The sequence below is a fragment of the Marmota flaviventris genome, chromosome 2, assembly GCF_047511675.1.
Source record: "Marmota flaviventris isolate mMarFla1 chromosome 2, mMarFla1.hap1, whole genome shotgun sequence".
Classification (NCBI taxonomy): Eukaryota; Metazoa; Chordata; class Mammalia; order Rodentia; family Sciuridae; genus Marmota; species Marmota flaviventris.
Genome location: NC_092499.1, coordinates 36205938 through 36232941, shown reverse-complemented (window position 1 = coordinate 36232941; position 27004 = coordinate 36205938). Strand labels below are relative to the sequence as shown.

At 39.8% G+C, this 27004-nt stretch overlaps 2 protein-coding genes across 2 annotated transcripts; both read right to left on the bottom strand.

Moving 5' to 3' along the window:
- Positions 1–10163: 10163 nt before the first annotated feature.
- On the bottom strand, positions 10164–11099 carry LOC139704611 (olfactory receptor 6E1-like). The gene has a single exon (XM_071607400.1). The coding sequence runs from the start codon at positions 11097–11099 to the stop codon at positions 10164–10166; it is 936 nt and encodes a 311-aa protein (XP_071463501.1).
- Positions 11100–20488: 9389 nt separating this feature from the next.
- On the bottom strand, positions 20489–21418 carry LOC139704610 (olfactory receptor 6E1). Its single transcript, XM_071607399.1, has one exon. It carries the CDS (start codon positions 21416–21418, stop codon positions 20489–20491), a length of 930 nt encoding a protein of 309 aa, XP_071463500.1.
- Between the last annotated feature and the right edge of the window lie 5586 nt (positions 21419–27004).

Sequence of the window (27004 nt, the reverse complement as noted above, 5' to 3'; positions counted from 1 at the left end):
TGGACTGTGCTTCTGATAATCACACTTGTCCTCGAGGAGTGTCTATTTTTCTGAATCCTCTATGACAGAAGGCATTATTATTATTTTTTGTCAATGTTATGTGGTGAGATATGTTTTCATCTTTAAAATAAGAAACTGAAGCAGAAGGAGGCTATGGATGACCCAGGAGAGTGGGTGTCAGTGCCTAAATATCTGGACCAACTCTCCAGTTCATATGATAGGGGACAGGCAGATGTGAGTGGTGGGAATGTGAGTTTAAGATAATAATTTTATAAAATGGGCCTACTATGTTGATCCCCCATGTGCTTTCTTTTCTAAGAAGCAATTTACCTGCAGCCATGCCTGGCTTAAGTAGACAGATATGATATATTCCTCAGTAACAACCTGTTATCTGCAGGAGGAATGCAGGCCCCAATTAATGCCAATGGGAGGAACAAATTACCCCAAAGGGAGAGATTTTGTGATCCTTACATAGACCAGATCTGGGAAATCAGGGAGATAAGGATAATTTCCTCTAACCATAAAATCTGTAATAACAGGTTCCAGTTGGAACCAGTCACCATGGACCAAAGCAACCTATAATCATCATGGCAGTGGGGACTTGAAAGTCTGAGACATCTTGCTGTCAGTTATAAGTCATGAGGTGGTCCTGGGAGGGACTCTCTGAAAACTTACCTGGGACCCCAATAAAACTGGATGGCAGGAGAGCCACGTTGTCACTTTCCTCTCTGAGACACGACACTCTTTCCTTTTCCTATCCCTTCTAATAAACTCATTCCTGTTATTCTGAGTGACATGTCTGAAATCTTTCTGACTTGATTGTAAGAATTGAGATTTGAAGAGGCCTTTGTGCTGCCTCAGTTTCCTGGAAGACCCTAGCTTTGTAACACATATATCTTTAGTTATTCCTCTCCCAGGGACACACTGTCATTAGAGGCTAATGTTTCCTCCCAAATAAAATGGATATCAGGTTATCTATATAACTAGTTTGTTCCTTTTTGTTGCTGAGTAGCATTCTGTGTATGGGTATTCCACAATATGTTTATCCATTCACCAGCTGATGGACATTTGGGTTGCTTCCAGTTTTTGGATATTATTAATAAAGCTGCATTCAAGTCTTGGAGTAGACATATGTTTTGGATAAATATCTAAAGATGGTTGTGTGATAAGTATACATTATCTTTATAAGAGACAGTCAAATTGTTTTCCAATTGTAGTTTCCAATTACATTCAATTTACATTCTCACTAGCAATGTATGAGTCATACTGAGATTCTTTATAGGATAGTAGAGGTAAATTAATAACTTTGTTTTAAGGGAAATAAGGGGGAAAAAGTTTAATGTGAGCCAACTGTGAGTGACCATGGCCTGGGAATTTGAGTTACCCTAAATGACATGTTCTACATGTAAGAGGTTACTTGACATTAAAAAAAAAAAAACCCCTTTTTTTTTTTTTTGTACTGGGGATTAAATCCAGGGGACCTATCCACTGAGCTACATCTCCAAACCTTTTTACTTTTTAAATTTTGAGACAGGATGTCACTAAGTTGCTCAGGCTGGCTTTGAACTTGTGATCCTCTTGCATCAGCCTCCTGAGTTGCTGAGATTACAGGTGTGTGCCACAGTGCCCAGAGGTTACTATGAATTTTTATAGTCATGGAACAAAATAAATCAATACCTTTAGTAATAACATTGGTGGGAGCATCAAATAGGCAGGCTACAGCAAGGCAGGGAATTCTATTCTTCAGCTTTCAGATGTTATCTCACACTGCTCTTGGCTCTAGGGCTGGTTGAGGCTAGAGGTCTGCTAAGCTTATCCATTCATTCTGAAAAGTTTATCTATTCCTTAGAAGAAAGGTGAGTTAGATACAAAAGTTAAAGTAAATAGCTATTAAAGGACCTAAAATAGTTCAAGTGAAAAACCAGCCTCTACCTCAGAGCAAAGCCTGTCCAAGGAAGGGACATGACCTTTGTCCTTGGAAAGACCCATAGAGCACTCCTAGGCACATTTCCATCCTGCTAAGTTGTTTATCTACAAATAACAGGAGAGATCTGCTGTGCCAGGTGTCCCTGACTCAGTCAGGCTGGGTGGGGATCCATAGCAGCCCCCTAGCAGCCATCAATCAGCATGAGACAGGGAAATACCTGGGGTGCCAGATGACCCTCCCAGTAGTTTATGGTGGTTGATAACGTGTTGGGAAACCATGTAGTTCAGCATGAACACCCCTTTTGGCTTAAACCAATCAGTTCAAACGAATCCCCCTCTTGTAGTAACCAATCACCCCTACCCAACTTGTTCCCGCCAGTGAATGTGCTAATCATGTTTTTGAGTTGTTATTTGATTTTCTTGCGGCATGTGATGATTTGCCAAGAGATGCTGTGATGTATGTGGGGGTTCCTGCTTTCTCCAAAGAATGTATAAAACTGCTGCAAACCCTGGGCTCAAGGGGCCTCTCAGCGTCACCAGTTGCTGTGTGCATGTGCGGAGGACCAAGCTAGCTTGCAATAAACACCTCTTTGCTGTTTACATCGATCTTGGTCTCTGGTGGTCTTTTGGGGGTCCCGAATTCGAGCATAACAAAGATAATTTTGGCTCTTGATCTGCAACATTCCATCTCTCCAAGGTCAAACAGACTGTAGGATATTTAATACAGACACAGCTTCTTCAGCAAATATCAGTTCTCAGGGGTTTTCATGCACACACACTTACTAGTTTAGCCAACTCCACTGTTAGGAAAAAGTGGAGAATTCTAAATCCCCAAATTTTTATCTCTGACCATTACTTGTCACTTCTCTGATTTCTCTTTATCATCTTAATTAAGATGACTAAAATTAAAACTTTGGTGATTAATCAATCATTAGCACCAATGATGTTATCTTTCTTTTTTTATTTTCAGTGTATAGAGATGAAACCCAGGGCCTCGTGCACACTAGGCAAATTCTCTTCCACTGAGCTACATTCTCAATCCCAGTAGTTTTTATCTTTGACTCATGTTTAAATTTAAAAAATAATAGAGTAGATGGGCTGGGATTGTGGCTCAGCAGTAGAGCACTTGCCGAGCGTGGGCGTGACCCCGTTGGAGCCTCAGCACCACATTAAAAAAAAAAAAAGGCATTGTGTTGTGTCCATCTACACCTAAAAAATAAATATTTTTTAAAAATAATAATAATGGAGTAGAATACCTTTTTTGGTTTCTCTTACTCATCCTTAAGTTTTTCTCCATTTGTTCTGAATTTTAGTTTGAAGAGAAAAGCATTTCTCATTGTTTGTCTTTCCTTTCAGTTTGACTTTTGTGGGATGCCTTTCTTCTTCCTCTCTATCCCAGCAGTGTCTTTCTCAGGCGTCTCCTTCTGCCTTTGGGCTTGGTAGGGGCATCTGTCTGCATCAGCTGCTTGCACAGGAATGGTAAGGCCTGGGCCCATTCTTTGGCTTCTCTGCATGCAGGGCTTTTGCTCTGACCTTGTGTGTCTAGGAAAGGCCCAGTGGTTATTAAAGCCCTAGAGTTTCTCTTATCCAACCAGACAGAGGTATTCATTTCCACTTGAATAGAGGTATCAAGCTCTTTTTCAGACGGAAGCTGGCTATTTTGCATAAAACAAAGAAGTTACACATTAGCACAGGGTAACTGGTTTTTCTCAGTAGCTATCTAACAATGACTAGAGACAATGGTTTAATTATAAGCTACCACTGTTTAAAGACTTATAACTCACACAATCTCTGAACAAAATTCCACCATTCCTTTAGAAAAGCTTTAGATTGGTTTGTGGCTCTAATGAAGAGCCTACTTTGTCCTTTTCACTTTCTTACTACTCCCAAAGCATTTCTGTTTAATTCAGCCTCTGGCCTTCACTGAAGTTGTTCCCAGAGCCTGGGGTGCCTTCCTCCAACCCTTTTCTTTTGCTTATCTATTACTTACTCTATTTCAAGACTTGGTGCAGGCACTTTCTCTTTTATGTACTTTTTTGGGTTTGTTTTTTGCTTTTATTATTATTTTTTAAAAAATAACTTCAGCCTGTTCTGAATTTTATTATGAACATTCATTGCTAGCTCCCTATGATTTAACTCAGGTTGTCGTTCAGTTGCATGTGTTGATGATCTTTTTGCAGATATGAACTATGATGAGTATCCTCATCATTTTTTGTGTCTCAGTATCAAACAAGTCATGGCAACATAAAGTTTTGTTGAACTATTGAGTGAATGAATGTTAGGCATGGGATAGGGTACTCAATAAATAATTGTTGGCTGAGTGATTGTTGGGCCATAGTAATGTTATGGAGCTGCGGCCTTCTAGGAAGCTGAGGTACTGCAAAGACCCCCTCTTCAAACCACGATTCTCGTGATCAGGTCAGAAAGATTTCAGACATGTCACTCAGTAACAGAAATTAGTTTATTGAAAGGATAGAGAAAAGGGAAAGGAGACACTCTTAAGGGAGAGAGTGTCCTCTCAGAGAGGAGAGGGACAATGTTTCTTTCCTGCCATCCAGTTTTATTGGGGATCCCAGAAAAGGTTCCAGAGTCCCTCCCAGGTTCACCTCTTGACTTCTGATTGACAATGACCTTCAAGTCCCCACTGTCATGGCAATTCTAGGTCATCTTGGCCCGTGCTGACCAGTTCTAATTGGATTCTTAATCATATATTCTTAAAAATTTTTATGGTTAGGAGGAACTATCCTTATCTCCCTGAGTTTCAGGATCTAGTCATAAAAGTTTTCTCCTTCAGGATAACTTGAGTTCCTCTTATCAAGATTATTTTGGGTCTGCATTTCTCCTGCGTGAACAGGTAGATTGCTGAGAAATGTGATATATCCTGTCCACTTAGGCTGGGCAGGGCTCCAGGTAAATTGCTTATTGGAAAAAGAAAGTATGTGGGGGTTAGCACTGTGGGCCTATTTTATAGAATTATTTTCTAAACTTCATATTCCCATCATCTATCTGTCCTCTAACAGTAGGAAATGCTAAATAAGCTGACTTTGTATCAACACTTTAGTGCTGATCAATATTGTCTGCAGAGGTTCACTTAGAAATTACACCCCCAATACCTGAACAATGTATTCCTCCAGCCTTGACTTCTATTTCCCTTCCCCTTCAAAGGGGTAAAGGACCTAAAAGAGAGGAGAAATAAGGAGGATAAGGACAAATAGACAGCTGGAAAATATTTTACAACATTTTATACTCTTGTTTATAAATTGTATTCAGTTCCACAGGTTGGGATTATATCTATAACGTGAAATGTGAAAACATGGGACAAATGTTAACTAAGCCGGCAAGGTTTTGCTTACATGTAGTTGGTAAAATCCACAGATTATAGTGCCTATTTTCAAGGATTGTGGAGCATTTTTGAGCCATGGTCGCATCTGCATGGCTGTCTGGAGGCAGGAACATTTCACCAGAGGGAAATTTCCGTGGATATCATTAGTGGAGTCAGGATTCAGGGATGTATTTAGGGAGAAGATCCAGGTTAGTGTCTTCTCAAAGGCCAATTCTCTTTTCCCTCTTCCTGGGGTTTTTCCAAGTCAGACAGCATGGGCAGTAGAATTAGGAGAGGACCACTCTGTACTCCCTCCTCTCCTGCCTCCAGCTCCCTGAGGATGGTCCTCCAGGCAGAAAGAGGCCTTTGAGCCTGAGGAGCTAGCAGGGACTGAACCCATGATTTATCTGCAAGTTGTTTAGATGATTAAAGCAGAAGTACAATTATATGTCTCTGGGGAACAAAACAAAAATGAATCCCCTCATTTGTTAAAACTTTGTTATAGCTGGGTGCAGTGGTGCATGCCTGTAATCCTAGTGGCTCAGGAGGCTGAGACAGTAGGATCCCGAGTTCAAAGCCAGCCTCAGAAATGGCAAGGTGCTTAGCAACTCAGTGAAACCCTGTCTCTAAATTAAATACAAAATTGGGCTGGGGATGTGGCTCAGTGGTTGAGTGCCCCTGAGTTCAATCCCTGGTAACCCCTCCCCCAAAAAAAACCTCCACAAAACTTTATGTTTTGAGAGGATAGAAATGTATGGGCAATGGCAGATAAATATAGATGCAGAGATACCTTGTCCTGTCTTTAGGCAGCAAGGGGGATGATAAGTGAACAAATGCCTGGAATATTCAGGACCAGAAAGGAGGCCAGTATGACTGGAGGAGATAGGTGAGGGGCAAGGGGCAGAAGCTGCTGCTGGGTGGTGAGGCTTGGGCCAGCAAGATAGGCAACTTGAAATCAACTGGGGATTTTCCCTTAGAAAATCAAATGACCTCAGAATCACCAAAGGTCACTGAAGGTGAAGCTAAGGCATTTTGGTTTCATTTGAAGATCAAAGAGAAGCTCTTTCCTCATTTCACTGCCCATAGTTGTCTGACTTGGAAAAACCCCAGGAGGAGGGGAAGTAAAATTGATCATTGAGAAGACACACTAACACATTAATCTGGGTTCTAGTCCTACACACATCCCTGAATCCTGACTCCATTAATGAGTTTTAGACAGACATTTCATAAAGCTCACTCTGGTTTCTATGTGGAGGATGGGTTTGAAAGGGAAAGAGAAGACTAGGGACGTGGGTCAGGAGATCATAGCAGCTATTTATGACAGATATTGGAGACTTGAACTAGGTGAAAGCAGTAGAAGTAGAGAGTAAAGGTTGATATTAAGATCTATTTTCTTCTTCTGTTTTGGTGGTGCTGGGACTTGAACCTGAGTTTTCTTGCATGCTAAGCAGGCACTCTACCACTGAGCTATACTCCCAGCCCTTTGACATGTACTTTAAAGGGAATACTAATGAGGTTAAATTTATATGTTCTTTTCAAAAGTGGCAGATCGGCTTTAAAGTGGAAAGCTACCCTAAGTCACTAGGGGTAGGCTCCTGTGCCATATCTCCCGGAAGGGACTTATATGTACCTCTGAATCTGTTCAGGAATCTCCCTTAGAAAGGTAAATGACCTTGGATTCACTAAAGGACATTTTCTTCAGAAGGCTCCCAAGTGCACTGAAGGCAGTTTCCCTGAAGGAGAGTTGGTGAGTGGCAGCTCCAGGAGATGAGCACAGGCAGAGCAGCTCCTGAGGCCAGAGAATCTATCAGAGCTCTGAGATGTAACATTGGCAGTTGCTGGTGTTAAAATGGGGAGGTCAAGTGGATGTTGGCGCACAAGGGGCAGTGATATGACTACTATATCCTCTTTTGAAATCACAAAGTATTTAAAGTTCTTCTTGGATATGTTGGGGTTCACAACTTTTCAGAAGGAGACCTAAATGGATGACAGGAGAGTGTGGTAACTGTTTTCGAAGGGTTGATGGCCGTCACACATTCAGATTTGCTCTGTGTCAACTTTAGGGGGTGGAAGTTAGAATACATTTAATCCAATAGGGAAACTTACCTTTTTCTGACCATATAGTAAGCCACGACAGTATGAGAAGGCTTCACTTAAAGAATAAAGAAGTCAATACTAAGGGCTAGAGTTGTAGCTCAGTGGCAGAGTGCTTGTCTAGCATGCATGAGGCCCTGAGTTAGATCCCAGCATAATAAAAAAAAAAAGAAACAATACCACCATCCCCAACTCCCTTCAAAACATCTGGCCCACTCACAGGTTGGAAACTGGATTGAACAAGATGTTAATCTTCAGTTGCTGCAATAGGAAAAGTAGAGTCAGGATGAGCTCCTGGTCAGATTCAGAGTGAACCCAACTAGGGATAACAAGCCTGTCCACCAAGTTTCAGGGACAGTTTTTAGGTAAATTTGAGGCCAAAGAAGTTGGAGGCTAGAGTAAGTTAGAATTAGGATTGGTAGCTGTAAATTCAGAGAAATGTTTATGGAGAGAATTGTATTTCATTAGGCCTCCTTTGGAGGCCTGGGACCCTCCCTCTGTCTACTGATCTTTATAATTGGAGGAGCTGTGCAACAGTTTGCTTCCCCAACAGGAAGTACTTTGCCCTGTTTTCAAAGCAGAGATCGAATAGTACATTCTAACATCTGTTTTTTGTGATAAATTCTGTGACTTCAACAATTTTTATTGGTAAAATATGTGATTAGAGCAATTGTGTATTTTTTAAATTTTTATTTTTAGGGCTGTCAAAGCACATCTTAGACATTTATTCCTCAAAGAAGAACTTGTGGAATACATGGATTCTTTAACTCATGTCAAGTAAGGGGAAATTATTCTGAGTGAGGGGCATGGGGCTGCTTATTATCTCTATACACACCAACAGACCCTTCAAGTCTGTTTCCCATGGGCGCAGTTGTGTCTGGAGAGAGATTGGATTTTGCATAGCAAATTTGACCATCAGATTTGGGAGCTACTCTAGACCTTGTGAGCTCTCTTAGTGTTTTCTTATGTGTAGGCAAGTTATGTTCTGGCATCTGAGAACAACACAGTGTAGCACTCCACAGGCCACTGGGGAATTCTCACCTGATGGCAAAGGCAGTGGGCAGACAGTAAGGTTGATTCAGGCTTGGTCCTGGGCAAAACTGTGAAATGGGCCCACATCATCTTCCCATCTCGCTTCCTACCAAGTCTTCTTGCCCTCTGACAGTTCCTTTCCTGCCAAGGTGAGTTGTTTCCCTCAAGGTGAGCAGCACTCTACATGGGAAGGATACCAGACCTGGAATTGGAGGGTCTGAATTTAAATTCTGACTCAGCCACCTCCTACCAGCTGGGTGGTCTTAGGCATGTACCCCTAACCCTTGAGATTCTCTGTCCCCTGTTGGAAAATGGAGATCATAATGCCACATATGGCACCTCAAATAGGTGTTGGAAAATTCAAATGATATATGTAAGTGAACCTGGACAATTACCAGGTTCCGTAATTGTCCAAGATTGTCTTAGCTATTCTTGGCTTACTGTGTTTTCATGTTGATTATAGAGCTAGCATGTCAATTTCTTTTTTAAAAAATTTATTTATTTTTGGTAGTTGTAGATACACAGAATGCCTTTATTTTTATTTTTTATATGGTGTTGAGGATCGAACCCAGTGCCTCATGCATGCTAGGCAAGGACTCTGCCACTGAGCTACAGCCCCAGCCCTAGTGTGTCAATTTCTCTCTCTCTAGATTTTGGTTAGGACTCTTGAATACCCAGATCAACTGGGGAGATAATATAGAATCTTTAAGCCTATTTATATGGAATATTGCTCCAATTATATAGTCTTCTATTTTCCTTAATGATATTTTGTAGTTCTTTTTATTTGTTTTATTTTTGCAGGATAGGGGATCAAACCTATGGCCTCACCCATGCAAAGCAGGCACTCTATCACTGCCCTGCCTCTCCAGCTGAGAGTGACAGTGTCTACTAATTTGCTGAGGCTGGCCTTGGATTGCTATCTTCTTGACTCAGCCTTCTGAGTAGATAGAATTACACTTGTGTGCTATCAGACCAAGCTGCTTTGTAGTTCTTGAGTAAAGGATAGGTATATCTTTCAATAGTTTTATCCTATATATTTGATTTTTTTTGATAATGGGGATTGAAATCAGGGGTACTTGACCACTGAATTACATCCCCAGCCCTATTTTGTATTTTATTTAGAGACAGAGTCTCACTTGGTTGCTTAGTGCCTCTCCATTGCTGAGGCTGGCTTTGAACTTGTGATCCTACTGTCTCAGCCTCCTGAGCCACTGGGATAACAGGCATGTGCCACACACCTGGCTTATTTGATATTTTTTGATGCTATGGAAAAATAATATCATTAAACATTAAAATTTCTATTTATCACTGGAGTATAAGCATAAAATATAAAACAAACATTAAACTTCCCATAGGTTGAACTTGTGTCCATGAACTTATTAATTCCAAGAGCATGTTAGTGATGATGATAATATTTCTTCCTTTCTTGCTTAGTCCTTTAACTTTTTCTTCTTGCTCTAATGCACTGGTTAGAAATTTTACTATAATAAAGATGGGATAGTAGGTGTTTTTAGTTCATTTCTGTTCTCAGAGGGTAATTTTTCAGTATTTTACCATAAAGAATAATGTTAGAAATATCAAGATGTATGTCACACAGAAGTGGCATATTAAATTTTCTGTTTTCTGAACAAGAATGGATGGACTAATAATGATACATATATGAAATGGCTATATGTTAGACTACCTGGCAAAAATTGTCTATGAAGGGAGAATCTATGGAGATCAAGACAAGACTTTCATTAGCAGAGGTTGACAAGGAGGTGATTTTTTTCCCTCTCTCAGATCTGACTCAACTTTGTGAGAGGAGCTTGCTCACCTGCTCCCTGAATACCTGCTTCACCTGTTTGTTCCTCAGGGTGTAGATGAAGGGGTTGAGTGTTGGGGTCACCACAGTGTTGAGCAATGCCACCACCTTGTTCTGGTCCTTCCCCTGCCCACCCTTGCCTGACCGGATATACATAAAGATGCAGCTGCCATAGAAGAGGGACACCACAATGATGTGGGAGGAGCAGGTTGAGAAGGCTCTGTGCCTCTCCTTGGCTGAGGGGATGTGCAGGATGGTGTGGAGGATGTGGCCATAGCAGGTGGCCGTCACGGCCAGAGTGCCCAGGAGGCTGCAATTGGCTATCACAAACCCCAGAAGCTCTATCAGACTCGTATCTGCACATATGAGTTCCAGGAGTGGAAAGCTGTCACAGAAGAAATGGTTGATGACATTGGGTCCACAGAACGGCTGCTGAAATATGATGTAACAAGGAACACAGATGAGAAGGAAACCTGTCATCCATGAGCAGAGCACTAGCTGGACACACAGCCTTTTGCTCATGATGGTGACATAACGCAAAGGGTTACAGATGGCCACATACCTGTCAAAGGACATCACTGCCAATAGGAAGAATTCTGCAGTACCAAGGAAGAAATAGAGGAAACATTGTAGGAAGCATCCAGCTAAGGAGATGGTCTTATGTCCTGTGAGGGTATTGTTCAGCATCTTGGGAAAGATGGCTGAGGTGAACCAGATCTCCAGGACAGCAAAGTTACGGAGGAAGTAGTACATGGGGGTGTGGAGGCGCCTGTCCACAAGGGTGATGGCCACAATGAGGAGGTTCCCCAGCAGTGTGAGGAGGTAGGTCAGGAGGAGCCCCAGGAAGATGAGCATCTGTAGCTCACAGGCATCTGAGAGCCCCAGCAGGATAAACTCGGTGATAGTGGTGTGGTTCCCCATGGCTCCTCTGACCTCTGCTGAAGCTGGAGTATCAAAGGTGGTGAGCATCAGGGTCTGTGGTGCTCTGAGCATCTGAGGACAAGCTGGAACCGGAAAGACAGAGGGATGAGTGTCCTATTTTGTTCTTAAGGAATCTTTTAATTCTTTTAGCTACCAGCCCTGGTTTTTACCTCCTCATGCTGGTTTTCTGGGTGCTTCCTTGAGTTAGCATCAAGTTGTATACTTCAACCTAATTTTGCTCAAGTTTTTGCAAGTATTTTGGTACATTTTGTTTTTACCAATTTTTCTGCTATTTCCTTATTTTCTGTAAGGAAACTATAAATTCCTCTCATTCTTTTAGATCAGATGATTATCTTTTCCTACATTCATTCAAATGCTGTCAGGGGTCTCCTAAAATTAAAATATTTCCCTTTTAAAATCTGGCATCCAATGAGTCACCGACTTTTAATGAAAAGCAACATGCTGGCACTAGTCTCTGAAGGCATTTTATTCAAATGTGTGATTTACTAACTTATCTGTGACAAGTTACCTGTCAATACCACACCAATCCCTCAATGGGAATAGTTACAATACCTAGGCAACAATATTGTCCTTGGATTTAAATGGGTAATGTGTACCCAACATTTAGCCCTGGTCTGGCTACAAAGTGAGCAATCATATAATCCAAGCTATTTTTTTTATCTCTCCATGGTTGAAACTCTATTAGGACAATAATAGTAAGAGTAAAATTACAAAAAAAGATGGTGGGTTTAGGACAAAATTATTGAAATCATAGAGATAATACAAGCCAATTTAGGGAATACAGAGGAATAAGAATAAAAAGAATCACCTATTGGGCAGAAGTTGTGGCTCAGTGGTAGAGTGCTTGCCTAGCATGCGAGAGACACTGGGTTTGATCCTCAGCACCACCTAAAAATAAACAAATAAAATAAAGGTATTGTGTCCATCTACAACTAAAAAATTTAAAAAAAAAATCACCTATACCTATCCGGAAACAACTTCTAAGATTTTGATGGGGCTGGGGTGTAGCTTAGCGGTAGAACACTTGCTTCTTCTTTCTTTCTTTCTTTTTTAAAAATATTATTTAGTTGTCAGTGGACCTTTATTTTATATATTTTTATGTGGTGCTGAGAATTGAACCTAGTGCCTCACACATGCAAGGCAAGTGCTCTACCACTGAGCCACAAGCCCAGCCCCAGCACTTACTTATTCTATGAGAGAAGCTGGGTTCTATCTTCCAACAACTGAAAAAGAAAAAAAAAATTTTTGATGTATTTCTATTGTATTTTTTTCTATTTTTAATTTACTGTTTATGTATTAGTTTACATAACTATGCTGATAGATTATGTTATTTTGTACCCCTTTCCTTGCCATATACTGCTATAACATATATTCTGTCATGCCATTACAAACTTTTTGTTATTATTTGGTTGATTTGTTTTTTGAGGAATACATGTCCTGTGAATCTGGTATGTAAATGGAGGAAAGCACACATTTAGAGTTTGGGTATTATGTTTAATACTTTCAGATAATTCCCTCAGTAATATAAAACAATAAATGCTGATAGAGATGTTTATGGGCTCAATTTTGACTTTAAAGAATATATCTTTCCTTCTAGTGATTATTATTTCTAGGTTACATTGCTTAATATTGTTCTCAGACATTTGGATAAAGAAGAAGGCAACCTTATGATTGATTGTTTTTATGGAAATGTCAGGTTAAAGCAAGCTTCTGTTTATTGAAAAGCTGACTCTACCCAGGATGAGCGCAGGAACTAATGTGATAAAATTGAATCAGAGAAATGATAACATAGGACCTCACAGACAAGGAAAATCTGAATTTAAGTGGAGGAGGACTAGATATGAATATGAAAAAATGAACATAATTTCCATGCAAAGATGGGAGAATTGTGGGTGATTTTTCTTTCATTATAACTTGTATGAAATTATAAATTATACAATAGCTTAAACCCCAAAATCATAAAAAGAAACAGAGTGAGCTCATTAAGAGTTGGGTAGAACATTTCAGGAGAGACAAAGGGAAAGCAAATGACTGTTAATGGAAAGCATAAGAAAAGCCTTGGGATTCTGTAACTTATTGGTTGAACATGAGTCAGGATATTAATAACAATGAAATTTCAAAGAAGTCAGTGGTGCCATAGCCTGCCAATGGACACCTGGAAACAAACAATAGACTTCTAGCAAGAGTGTTCAGAAGAACCCAATTCCTTTTACCCCATTCCTGAGATTGTACCAGACTGGTTACTTCACTAGCCACCGGGTGAGGTGCTCGATTGTTCTCCCAGGCAGTTCTGATGACATAGTTCCTAGTTTCATCAGAAGCTCCTGGGTCTTCAGTGCTGCTTGAGGACTATGGTTCCTCTGGGTTCACTAGACATGCAAAGTTAGACTTTCACAGTGAACGAAGCTCTGGAGCCAAGGCATGGTCTGCAGGTCATGTGCGTGGACAGGTCCTGTCCTTACCAAACCTTCATGTTTTCCCAAACCAATCTCTCTTAATGCTGCTCCTGGCTCTCTTATGACTGACATGTGCCCAGATCTGTTCTGGAAGTCCTCAGAACTTCTAGGTTCACTGATTTCTCAGGAGGCTACTGTTACTCCTGTCCCACTGCATCACTGTTTACTACTTTCCTGGGGAAGTAAATATAGAAACTTAATGAATTATCCTTCTACTTCTCTGTTAAAGGAGACACAGATATCAATTGATGCAGATTTATACGACTCACTTTCAGTTATACTTTAGAGTTTTCTGACTAATAATACACACTCTACGGGGCCATGGTGTCCATAGAAGATTCTGGGGATAAGCTATTCACCATAGACCCCTTGTCTCTGTGGAGCTGGCAGCAAGCCTGGATTGTGGAGTTGTGTTTGGTCTCCATGGAAACGCAGAGATACACAAAGCTATCCAGCTCAAACTTAACCCATCTGAGATTCTCACTCTTCTCTTGCTGGATACATCTGTACTTCCCTTGAGATTCATTACCATCGAGACAATAGGGACTTTGGGATTGAAAGTTTACTTTGTTCTGACCAAGAGTGACAGAAACTTCTAATGAAGTTAAATTATAACAAGGAAGCAAAATGTTTAAATCATTCAATGTACTTTCGTTGAGAGCTTATTCTGTGAAAGGTTCTGCTTTAGATTGTAGATATACAGAGACAGAGTATTGGGAAGACAGACATTAAAAAGCCCACAAACAAACAATTACCATTAGTGTTCTGAAGTAGAGCTCATAGGAAGTTCTGACCTAGATGGATAGTTGAGTGTCTTTGTCTTGGGCTGCTATAATAAAATACCAACACTAGGTGACTCAACAGAAATTTATTTCTTATGGTTCTGGGGATTGGGAAATCTAAGATGAAGGTGCCAGATGCTTTGGAATCTAATGAGGACCCAATTCTTTGTTTGCAGTTGGCTATTTTCTTGCTGTATTCTCACATGGCAGAGATAAACAGGGCTCTGGTCTTTTTCTTTCCTCATAAGGGTACTAATCCCATCATAGAGCTCTACCTTTATGACCTCATCTAAAATGAATTCTCTCTCAGAGGTCCCATCTCCAAACACCATCACATTAAAGGTCAACACATGAATTTTAGGGAGACAAAAACATCCAGTATGTAGCAATGAGGGAAGATCTTCCTGAGAAGTTTTATAAAAACAGGCTTGAAAGATGAATTGGACTATGAGAGGTGAAGAATCTTTAATTGAGTCATCTCTTAATCATTTATTCAACACGTGTTTATTGAACATCTACTAGATGTTATTCAGTCATTCAAGATGACTGACTGGTCAATTAAACAGATGTGGTTACCTCCCCCAGTGGGGGCTTACTCTTTATTGGCAAATCATGGGAAGAAGACATTGGGATAGTTCTTGGTCCTTGGTGTAATTTCTCTTTCTTTCTTTGGTTACCAAATTAACCAGATCCTCCATTATACTGTATCCTCCATTATAAAACTGACTGATATAACTTGACTGCAGTAAATCGTCTGACTTTAGAAGTCTTTCTATGTTTGAGAAGGCAAATGAGTGATTGGATTTCTGATATTGCTTAAAATGTGAGTAAAGAGGCTATTAATTTTTAAATTATTTTATCTATTTAGTGCTGGAAATTGAACCCAGTGGCACTTTCCCATTGAGGTATAGACTAGCCCTTTTTATTTTTATTTTGTGACAGTATCTCAATAAATTTCTTAGGACCTTGCTAGGTTGCTGAGGCTGGCCTGAAACTTACAATTCTCCTGCCTCAGCTTCCTGAGTTGATGAGATTACAGATGTGCTCAACCACACCCAGTTAAATAAATTTTTAAAGTTTTAAAATATTTTCTCTTTTAATTTTATTTTTATTGGTGCATAATTAGGAGCTTCCCAGTTTCTGTTTTTTACCCTCCCCTCCTCACTCCCTGTGATCTTCTTCCTCTATCTAACACTTTCTCGTCTTTTTTCCCCCTGAGATCCTTTTTTTTTCTTTTTCTCTAGCTTTCATACATGAGATAAAACATACCCATTGACTTTCTGAATCTAACTTATTTTGCTTCACATGATGCTCTTCAGTTCCATCCTTTTTCCTGCAAATGACATCATTTTGTTCTTCTTTATGGCCAAATAAAACCCTATAGAGTATTTATACCACATTTTCTTTATTCATCCACCTGTTGATGAACACCTAGGCTGGTTCCATAGCTTGCTGCTCTAAACATGGGTATACATGTATCTCTATAATATGTTGACTTTCGTTCTTTTGTGTAAATACTGAACCATCTCATGGTAGTTTCATTCCTGGTCTTTTGAGGAAACTTCATACTGATTCTCATACCGGTTGTACTACTTTACATCCCCGCCAACAGTGTTAAAGATTTCCTCTGGCCCTGCATCCTCACCAGCATTTATTATTATTTGTATTCTCAATGATTGCCATTTTATATGGAATGAGATGAAATCTCAGTGTAGTTTTGAGTTGCATTTCCCTGATGGCTAAAGAAGTGGAACTATTTTTTTTTAAACGAAATTGTTGACCATTTGTGCTTCTTAAAAAGTGTCTATTTGCCCACTTATTGATTTGGGGATTTTGGTGTTGAGTTTTTTGAGTTTTTAAGGTATTCTAGATTTTAATTCTCTGTTGGAAGCATAGCTAGCAAAGATTTTCTTCCCACTCTAAGTTCTACCTTCATGCAGTTGTTTTCTTTGCTGTGCAGCAGCTTTTTGGTTTGATGCCACACATTTATTAATTCTTGGTATTATTTCCTGAACTTTAGGAGTCCTACTGAGGAAGTTGCTGTCTATGACTATATGTAGGAGTGTTTCTCCTGTGTTCTTTCTGGTAGTTGCAAAATTTCTGGTTTAATTTCCAGGTTTTTGTCTATTTTGAATTGACTTTTGTGCAGAGTAAGAGCTAGGGATCTATTGTCAGTGATTTAAGTATGGATATCCAATTACCCAAACACTCTTTGTTCAAGAGGCTTTTTTTTTTTTTCCTACATAGGTTTTTGGAAATTTTGTCAAGAATCAGACGACTGTAGCTGTGTGGGTTTGCCTCTGTATCTTCTATTTTGTTCCATTGATCTATGTATCTGTTTTTATGCCAGTACCAACCTGGTTTTGAATTCTACCAGATCTTTAAAGCAGAGCTAATTCCAATGCTCTTCAAATTGATCCAGGAAATACAAAGGAAGAGAACACTTCCAAACAGATTTTATGTAGCCAGTATAACCCTCATACCCAAACAAGATAAGGACCCTTGAAGGGGGGGAAAAAGTACAGAACATTACTTAGTAAAATATTAGCAAATCATATTCAGCATGCAAGGCATTTGTATATGGTTTGCCATATATAAATCAATAAATGGACAAAAAAGATCACATGATCCTCTCAAAAGATGCAGAAAAAGCCTTTGACATTCATGACAAAAACTCTGAAGAAACTAGGGATAAAAGGAACTTAACATAAAAAAAAATTATGTATGACAAACCTAAAGCCAGCATCATGATGAAGGGGGAAAACTGAAAGCATTTCCTCTAAAGTCAAAACAAGACAAGGATGGTTACTCTCACCTCTCCTATATAATAGAGTACTTGAAACTTTAGCCAGAGCAATTAGGCAAAAGAAGGAAATAAAAGGGATGCAAATAAGAAAGGAAGAAGTAAAACTGTCCCTGTTTGCAGATGATATGGTCCTATACATAGAAGATTCTAAAAGCTCCACCAGAAGACTTCTAGAGCTGATAAACTGATTCAGCAAGTCAACATACAAAAAACTGATAGCTTTTCTATACACAGATAACGAGTCTGCTGAAAGAGAAACCAGGTGAACAATTCCATTCACAATAGCTTCAAAAATAATAAAACACTTAGGAATAAAACTAACCCAGGAGGTGAAAGGCCTCTACATGGAAAATTACAGAGCACTGAAAAAAATCAAAGAAGACATAAAAAAATGGAAAAATCTCTCATATTCATGGATAGGCAGAATTAATATTGTTAAAATGGACAGACTGCCAAAAGCAATCTACAGATTCAATGGAATGCCCATCAGAAATGCCCATCAAAAATTATATGCTTCTCAGAATTAGATAAAAACAATCTTGAATTTATATGGAAGAACAAAAGAACTAAAATATATAAAGCAGTCCTGAGGGAAAAAAGTAAAGCTGGAAGCATCACCATACTTGTCTTCAAGTAACACCACAGAGTCCTAGAAATAAAATAGAGACTATTATTGACTAGAATTACTGGTCATCCTTGATGTGGCAAGGTGACTAACGTTGGCAGTCTATACCTTCAACAGCTGATTGTCTCATGTGAATTATTGTGTAGACACCTTACTCCTGGTAAGAATTATGATGACCCAGTGACCTATAAGAAGGAGACCCAAAGAACTGGTCAGCAGATTGTAGGAGTGTACATGATTCACATTAGTTACATCTCCTGGGATATGCTTTTAGAAATTGTATTCCTCCTCTACCTAAGCAGAAAGAGCCTGACTTTCTGTGCCTTGCAGCTCTCAAGCTGTGAGTACCCTTTTTTGGGTACCTGCTTAATAAGGTAAGAAATGGATACTAAAGCTCCTCTCTGTGGCTATTTTTCTACAGTGATGCAGCCACTTCAATGTTTATAGTAGTTAAATTCACAATAGCTAAACTATGGAAGCAAACTAGATGCCCTACAACAGATGAATGGATAAGGATAAATATGGGTGTATTTCTGTGCCAGGTCTATAAGTATTTATATATTATATACCATAATATATAAACAATGGAATATTACTCAGCCTTAAAGAAGAAAGAAATTATGTCATTTATAGGTAAATGGATGGAGTTGGAGAATATCACGCTAAGTGAAGTAAGCTAACCCCCAAAAACCAAAGGCTAAATGTTTTCTCTAATAAGTGGATGGTGATCCATAATGGGGGGTGGTATCAAGGAAAGAATGGAGGAACTTTGGATTGAGCAGAGGGGAGGGAGTGTGTCAGTGGGGGAAAGATGGTGGAAGTCACCAGTGGTAGTTATCTTGCTGCATCAATGAAGGACATTATGACCCTCGGTACGGGTATGATTGCATGAATGGTGTGACTCTATATTATGTACAACCAGAGCAATGAAAAGTTGTGTATAAAAAAAAAGAATATGAGACAGGTTTAATGCAAATGCTTGGAATATTTAATGATACATCAAATATCATATGTATTTGGTGTCACACACCAGCATTGTTCACACAATAGGCAACCCTTAAGATGACCGCAGTGATTCCCATGTGATGCTTTCCACTTGTGAACATGGATGTGCAAAGTCCTGTTCAAGTCCCTGCTCTCAATAATGTTGGATATACACTCTGAAGTAGAATTTCTGGATTTTATGGTAAATATATGTGTAATTTTTTTTAGGAACTACCATAATGCTTTTCATGGTGGCTGTATCATTTTAGATTCCTACTAGCAAAGCATAGACATTGCAATTTCTCCATAGTCTTGACAACTTTTGCTATTTTCTGTTTTAAAAAGCCTTTTTTTTTTTTAACTAATACCATCATAGTTAATGAGTTCAGGAGTGCAGTTGGGTAGGAGTAACTTTCAACATTATATAGCGCAGCAGGATAACATGGCTAACAGCAATGAACTGAAGTTTGAAAATTGTGAGTCAAGAGGATTTTGAATGTCACCAACACAAAGAATGATACATGTCTGAGGTTGTCAATATTCCTATCTGATTGTATACATCTTTTGAAATGTCACGTTTTACCTCATGAATATATAAAATAACCATTTCAATTAAAAATAAAATATATTGGAAAAATAGTCATCCTAATGAATGTGAAGTGGTATCTCATTATGGTTTTGATTGGTATTTTCATGTACTTATTGGTCATTTTTAGAACTGGGTTATTTGTCTTTTTGTTGTTGAATGTAAAATCCCTGTTTTGTATACAAAAAGCATTAAAAATGCTTTTGCTGGTAATGACACAAAATTCTTTAAAAGAAGATCCAAAGTAGGATGAGAATGGGAGACAAAGAATGTACATTTATTGAGACACTGTTGAAGGCATGGGGCATAGAACAGCTCATTGAACTTCTATGATAATCCTTTAGAATGGGCTTGTCATCCTCATTTTACAGATGAGAAAATGAGCTAGAGAGTAATACAACTAGTAGATAAAAGAGTTTTTATTAATTAGAATGAAGAGTATTTTATGAATTTTAATACTAAAAAAAACCAGATATGACATATTTAAAATGATAAGCAATGGCCCTCAGCCATGTTTTGAGTTCTTATGGGTGTATTTCTGTGCCAGGTCTATAAGTATTAAATCATGATAGTACAAATAAAGAACGATTCTTTCCTCTGAGAGTGTTACAGAAACAGGCATATAAAACAATCAATCAGTGTCTAAGTACCCATTCTCATGGCTATGACAATGGATTAATATTTGAGGCCAAGAAAGAATTGCAGAGCTGGTCCTTGTCCTCAAAGAGCTTGTGACATGTTAGAAAACCAGGTAGACAAAGATGGAATGAACAAAGCATTCAAAGCAAGTAATTAATAAAATTTCTCCAGGATACTGAAAGCTTTTGAGTTTACGGTGAGTTGTGTGGGGACTGGCACATCAGAAATATCACATAGAAATATATCACGGAATTTTTCTAAATGGAAAAGGCTCCATATCCTGAAAGGACTTATATTCTCTTAGCTCTTAGTATGGATTATTAGCTTCAGACTTTTTAAAAATATTTTTTTAAGTTGATGATGGACCTTTATTTTTTATTTATTTACATGCAGTGCTGAGAATCAAATCCAGTGCCTCACACATGCTAGGCAGGTGCTCTACCACTGAGCTACAACCCCAGCCTTGGTTCAGTCTTTGGATTCCACAGCTTTAGGAGAGGAGCTTGCTCACCTGCTCCCTGAATACCTGCTTCACTTGTTTGTTCCTCAGGGTGTAGATGAAGGGGTTGAGTGTCGGGGTCACCACAGTGTTGAGCAATGCCACCACCTTGTTCTGGTGCTCCCCCTGCCCACCCTTGCCTGACCGGATATACATGAAGATGCAGCTGCCATAAAAGAGGGACACCACAATGATGTGGGAGGAGCAGGTTGAGAAGGCTCTGTGCCTCTCCTTGGCTGAGGGGATGTGCAGGATGGTGTGGAGGATGTGGCCATAGCAGGTGGCCGTCACGGCCAGAGTGCCCAGGAGGCTGCAGTTGGCTATCACAAACCCCAAAAGCTCTATCAGACTCGTATCTGCACATATGAGTTCCAGGAGTGGAAAGTTGTCACAGAAGAAATGGTTGATGACATTGGGTCCACAGAACGGCTGCTGAAATATGATGTAGCTGGGAACACAGATGAGAAGGCAACCTGTCATCCATGAGCAGAGCACTAGCTGGACACACAGCCTTTTGCTCATGATGGTGACATAACGCAAAGGGTTACAGATGGCCACATACCTGTCAAAGGACATCACGGCCAATAGGAAGAATTCTGTGGTGCCAAGGAAGAAATAGAGGAAACTTTGTAGGAAGCATCCAGCTAAGGAGATGGTCTTATGTCCTGTGAGGATGTTGTTCAGCATCTTGGGAAAGATGGCTGAGGTGAACCAGATCTCCAGGACAGCAAAGTTACGGAGGAAGTAGTACATGGGGGTGTGGAGGCGCCTGTCCACAAGGGTGATGGCCACAATGAGGAGGTTCCCCAGCAGTGTGAGGAGGTAGGTCAGGAGGAGCCCCAGGAAGATGAGCATCTGTAGCTCACAGGCATCTGAGAGGCCCAGCAGGACAAACTCGGTGACAGTGGTGTGGTTCCCCATGGCTCCTCTGACCTCTGCTGAAGCTGGAGTATCAAAGGTGGTGAGCATCAGGGTCTGTGGTGCTCTGAGCATCTGAGGACAAACTGGAACAGGAAAGACAGAGGGATGAGTGTCCTATTTGGGGCTTAACAAATCCTTTACTTTTATGAAGGACACATTTTCTCACTACTAGCTACTAAAGACTTATTTGCAGAGCCTCTGGGGTGCCTGTCTCGTGCCTGGTCTCTCATAAATATGTGTATTAGAAGAAAGAGGCGATTCAGTAAGGCTCAGAATTAAAAATTATCCTTTCAGGTATGCTCATACATTGCTGGTGGGACTGCAAATCAGAGCAATCACAGTGGAAAGTAGTGAAGATTCCTCAGAAAACTTGGAATAGAACCACCATTTGACCCAGTTATCCCACTCCTCAGTATATACCCATAGGGCTTAAAATCAGCATACTATACAGTGACGCAGCCAAATCAGTGTTTATAGCAGTTCAATTCGCAATAGCTAAACCATGGAGCCAACCTAGGTGCCCTTCAATGGATGAATGGATAAAGAAAATGCAGTATATATACACAATGGAATATTAGTGAACCTTAAAGAAGAATAAAATGGTGGCTGTTGCCTGCCGCAGTCCGGCTGCAGCAAAATAACGGGGGGTGACGAGCAACTTGTGTAGATTGATAAAGCAGGAGTGGAAGCCGTTTATTGTAGGACAGGAGGGGTATAGATACATTCCACACAGTTTATCTTAATTAACATAAACTAGATACAGCAGTCAACCAATAAGGAATCTCCACACTTAATAGCTCGCTGGCGTTACTTCACAAACCACTCCCTCTGGCAAAATGCCAGGCTCCATCTTGACTTGTTTACAGACCCTAACACTTGCCAATAAATGGATGCAAGTGGAGAATATTATGCTAAGCAAAACAAGCCAATCCCAAGGAACCAAAGGTTGAATGTTTTCTCTGATAAGTGGATGCTAAGTCACAATAAGGAGGTTGGGGCTAGGGAGGAATGGAGGACCTTGGATTAGACAGAGGGGAGTGAAAGGAGGTGAGGAGGCACCAGAGTAGGAAGGATAGTAGAATGAATTAGACATTCTTACTCTATGTACATATGACTACCTGACCGGTGTAACTCTACACCATGTGCAACCGGAAGAATGAGAAGTTATACTCCATTTATGATGTGTGAGAGTGCATTCTACTTTCATGTAAAACTAATTAAAACAAATGAAAAAAAGAAAAAAAAAGAAACACAAGTTATCCTTTCTGACTTTTCTTAACCAACCTTTTGTTCTTATTTCTCAACAAATTCTTTGCTCCTCTCTATATAACCCACATTCAACACTATTTGTTCATGTCATCCCTGCACTATTGGATTTTTATCTGCAAATAGTTCATATTTGAGGGTGTTGCTGTTTAAGATTATCTGAGTTGTTGATGTTGTTCTTGACATTTAGATGAATAAAAAGAAAGAGGATATTTATGAGAGAACACAGAAGTCTCATAAATAAAATGAAGAAAACTCAGATAGTATCTACTACATAAATAAAAATTCCAATATGGGAGTTTGTCATTCAGAATTCTTAAATGGTCCTTTCCCAGTGATATTTACAAGTTCTTCTCTTAGCACATCTTCCCACAAACCCTGAGCTCCAGATACAACAGATTCTGCAAATTTGGGGTTCTTTATTCACTTTCCTGCACCTGTGCTTTTGCACAGGTTATTCTTTCAGTTTGTACAAATCAGCATTTCAAATCCTACTTATCCTTTAGTCTTTCCTCAATAAGTACTATCTTTCTATAAAGCCTTCTCTCCTGAATGAAGGAGTGCTTCCGTATTATGTCTTCCAGATTATGTCTGTGATAATATTATCACATTTTATTTCTATTTCTATAGTTTTCAATCTAGTAAAAAAATTTATTTGCTAAACTTCATAACTTTTTGCCACTTTGGATACATTTTTTCTTGAAATTATGAAGTTTAATGACATTTACTGACAGTGAATAACATCAGCTCAGATGTCTGAGAGATGGACTTGGTGGGAGGGTGACACACAGGTGGTTGAGGACCTGTCACATATGTAGTATATACTATGGGACCACAACTTTGGAAAATCAACATGCCAAGCAGACTTTTCCTCATAAGATGAACCATTTCCTCACAAACATTCTCTCAAGGAAGATTCTCCCTCCTGAAGGTGGTTTTGGGGCTTAGAAGGAGATAGAAGTCTGTTTGGATCTGCTAGAGAGCTCCCAGCAGTGAAAAACTTCAAACCAAGAAACACTTAAGATTTCTCTTTAAATGTCAGCATCTGTAGCCTGCAATGGAGGTGCATACCTGTAATTCCAGCCACTTGGGAGGCTGAGGCAAGAGGATCAAAAGTTTGAGTTCAGACTCAGCAAATTAGTAAGACCTTCAGCAACTTGGTGAGATATTGTTTCAAAATAAAAAATAAAAAAGGAGTGTGCTCAGTGGTTAAGTGCCCCTGGGTTCAATCCAGGCTACCAAAAAAAAAAAAAAAAAAAAAAGTCAGCATTAAGCATCATTAGATATAGCTACAGCAAGAATTATTTGCCAGTCACTACAGAATAAGATAGGAACCAGTAATTTGGGTAACTGGGAGGAAGGAGGTGCAGGAAGGGCAGGGGCATGAAGGGATGGAAGTGGTACCAGTAGGGAGAACAAACTGGTAAATATATTAACATTCCCTTTCTAATTGTTTTACCTTCTTTCTACACTATGCAAAGTCTTTCCACAAACCACCATTATTTCTAACATTTATTTACACTTATTAAAAAGCAGAAAATATTCATCAGCCCCTGAGGATAAAACTAAGACTCCTCCCCTGAAGTCATTTCTAGGTTCTATACATTGTTTAGATTCATCAGTGATTTGAAAAAGAGGTCTTTGCAGCCTAATGCTTTGGCTCAAAGGAGACCAAGAAATGTACCCAGCTTTCCCCAGAACAATGGAAGAATTTGACATGTATGAGATACCCAGTAGCATCATGAGGACCTAGTAGAATGAGTATTACCCAGGGGGAAGTACTGGGTGGGAAGTGTGGGGAGAAGGACAGGAGCAGCCCCAAGGTGAGGAGGGACTGAATATGGGTGGGATGGAGGAGAAAGGCCTGAGTTCACCCTGAGTCATATGTTCAGCATAGATAAACCTAGCAAAGGCCTTGAGACCAGCTGAGGGATAGAGCCCATAGACAGGACTGATGTTAGCTGTCATTCCTGGTCACCCATCCCCATTCTGATTTAGATGTCACCACTGGGAGGCCTTCTAGCTAGAGAGGGAAGCAGGCTGCTTCATGAGTCCCAGGCACTTCCCCCTTGATCCTACTTGCCTGATGAGTATAAGGAGAGACCTTGTGTGGCAGCCTGAGCACCTGGACGTGGCTGTACAATCCACCTCAGACCATTCATCATTTTAGGGGGCAGTTGTGTCATGTCCAGTGGGAAAGTACACCTGACCTGGAGGTTGTCTTGCCATAGTTAGAACTGCATCCTCTTCTGAACTGTTCTGGTCCACTTAGAATGAGGCAAGGTCTCCCCCAACTAAAGAAAAGCAGTCAGAGTTTCATTCAGAGTGTTTCATTCAGAGTTAGTTTCATTCAGAGCTTTGTGTTTTGCAAGGAGATGCAGAGCACAGGGTGGGCCAACATTGCACTCTGGGCAGGCAGAGTCCCCAGTGTGAGCGAGTGACATAATGGCCCAGATGGACTAACTGTTGATTTAGTTCCTGCTGTTTTAGTATTGAGCTGGATTGGGGGGGAAAAGGTATAGATGAGAGCCTTGTATGCCAGACTAAAAACAGAATTTAATCACAAGTGCCGCTTCTCTCCTTTTTCCTGAGCTCCCAAGGTGGAGATTGCCCTGAAGGTGCACTGTCCAGTGTCCAGAAGCCCTCTAGGAAATCCCAATCAGGTCATTTTGGGTACACTTCTCACAGGAGTACAGAAGATAACTGGGTCTTGTGGATATTTCTTGTTTGCAATAATGTTTGTGGGCTCTAAATGCAAATCTTATAGTATTTGTGTGAGATGTCCATCTCATGAGTTTGGTGGTGTTCTCTAAGAACATGTGTCCTTTTCCAGAGCCTCCTGAGTGGACAGCTGGATTCCCCAGAGTAGGATGGTTTCCTTGGACTTTGTCATCATTCAGCTCAAAGGGACTGATGAGTTGAGGTTGCTTCAAAATCTTCCACTTTCAGCAGGTTCTTCCTGGGGGAAGCCTTGGAAAAGTGCAGTTACTCTTTGGAACATTTCTTCATTTTTCTCTTGTCCTAATGAGGTCATTGTGAGTGATAAAGACTTTCTTCTTCTTTGCTTGGCTCAGTGTCTGTGATGATGTTTTTCCTGTAGGTGCTGGGGCTATAGGAGATGGTAGATGCACTACCCTGGAATAAACCCATGTCTTTGTGTGGTGACAGCAGGGCTGAGAGATTTGGCATGCAGCTTTGTTTTCTTGAGGGATCTATTTATCTCTGTCATTTGGTGGGACTTGGGATCCCCAGAGAATTAGCATAATGAGCCTCACTCAGCCTCTTCCAATTCTCTTGGTTTTTACTCCCTACAACTTCTCAGGCAAAGTTCCATTGTTTGTTCAGATCAAAAATAATAGTTGAATTGAAGAAAACTCTCCTGAATTCATTATGAATATAGACCAGTGTAACTGTACATGAAGTACAACCACAAGAATGGGACGTTATACTCCATGTATGTATAATATGTTAAAATATACTCCACTGTCATGTATATCTAAAAAGTACAAATAAAAGATAAATGTCCTCGGCTCTGGCAAAAAAAAAAAAAAAGACTAAGTCACTTTAAATGAAAGTAATAAATTTAAATATGGGGACTCCTGCCTAACTGTTGGCATTTCAATGGTTGCAGGGATATAAGCAAGCCTAGAAAATAATATAGAACTTTGGTTAGATCCTTGAGACTACCTATATTGATGTTGGGAGGTGGTAAAAGATGGAATCCTGAAAGAAAGCGAGAAACAGAAGGGAATGGAAAACATTGGAATTAGTTTTATGGAAATATTTACACAATATAGAATAATCAAATTTAAATAATTAGCATATCCATCATCTGACATATTTAAAATTTCTTTCTTATGAGAACATGCAACATTTTTTCTTCAAGCTATTTTGAAATTTGCAATATGATTATTAATATGGTCACCCTACTGTGCAACAGAACACTGGTACTTATTCCTATTATCTGTAACTTTTTACTTGTTGTTCAACCTCCCCCTAATCTTAGGAAAGACATGGACATTTAGGTACAGGAAGCTTCTAGAACCTCAAATATCATGACATATCATAGTCAAACTGTCAAAAATACAAGACAAAGAAAAAATTAAACCCTGCAACAGAAAAGTGCCATGTCACATTTAAGGACAGCTCCATTAGACTAAGAGCAGATTTCTCAGAAGAAACCCTTTCCCTTCTCTGGCAACCACCATCCTACATTGTACTTCTATAAGACCAACTTTTAAAAAGTAGTGTCTTCCAGACTCATCCATGTAGCTGCAAAGGATTTCATCTTATCGTCCATTTTTTGTGTCTGAATAGTAT

Bases quoted from the DNA above. Each gene is read 5' to 3' on its own strand.
- LOC139704610 (XM_071607399.1), bottom strand. From the start codon at position 21,418: ATGGGGAACCACACCACTGTCACCGAGTTTGTCCTGCTGGGCCTCTCA.
- LOC139704611 (XM_071607400.1), bottom strand. From the start codon at position 11,099: ATGGGGAACCACACCACTATCACCGAGTTTATCCTGCTGGGGCTCTCA.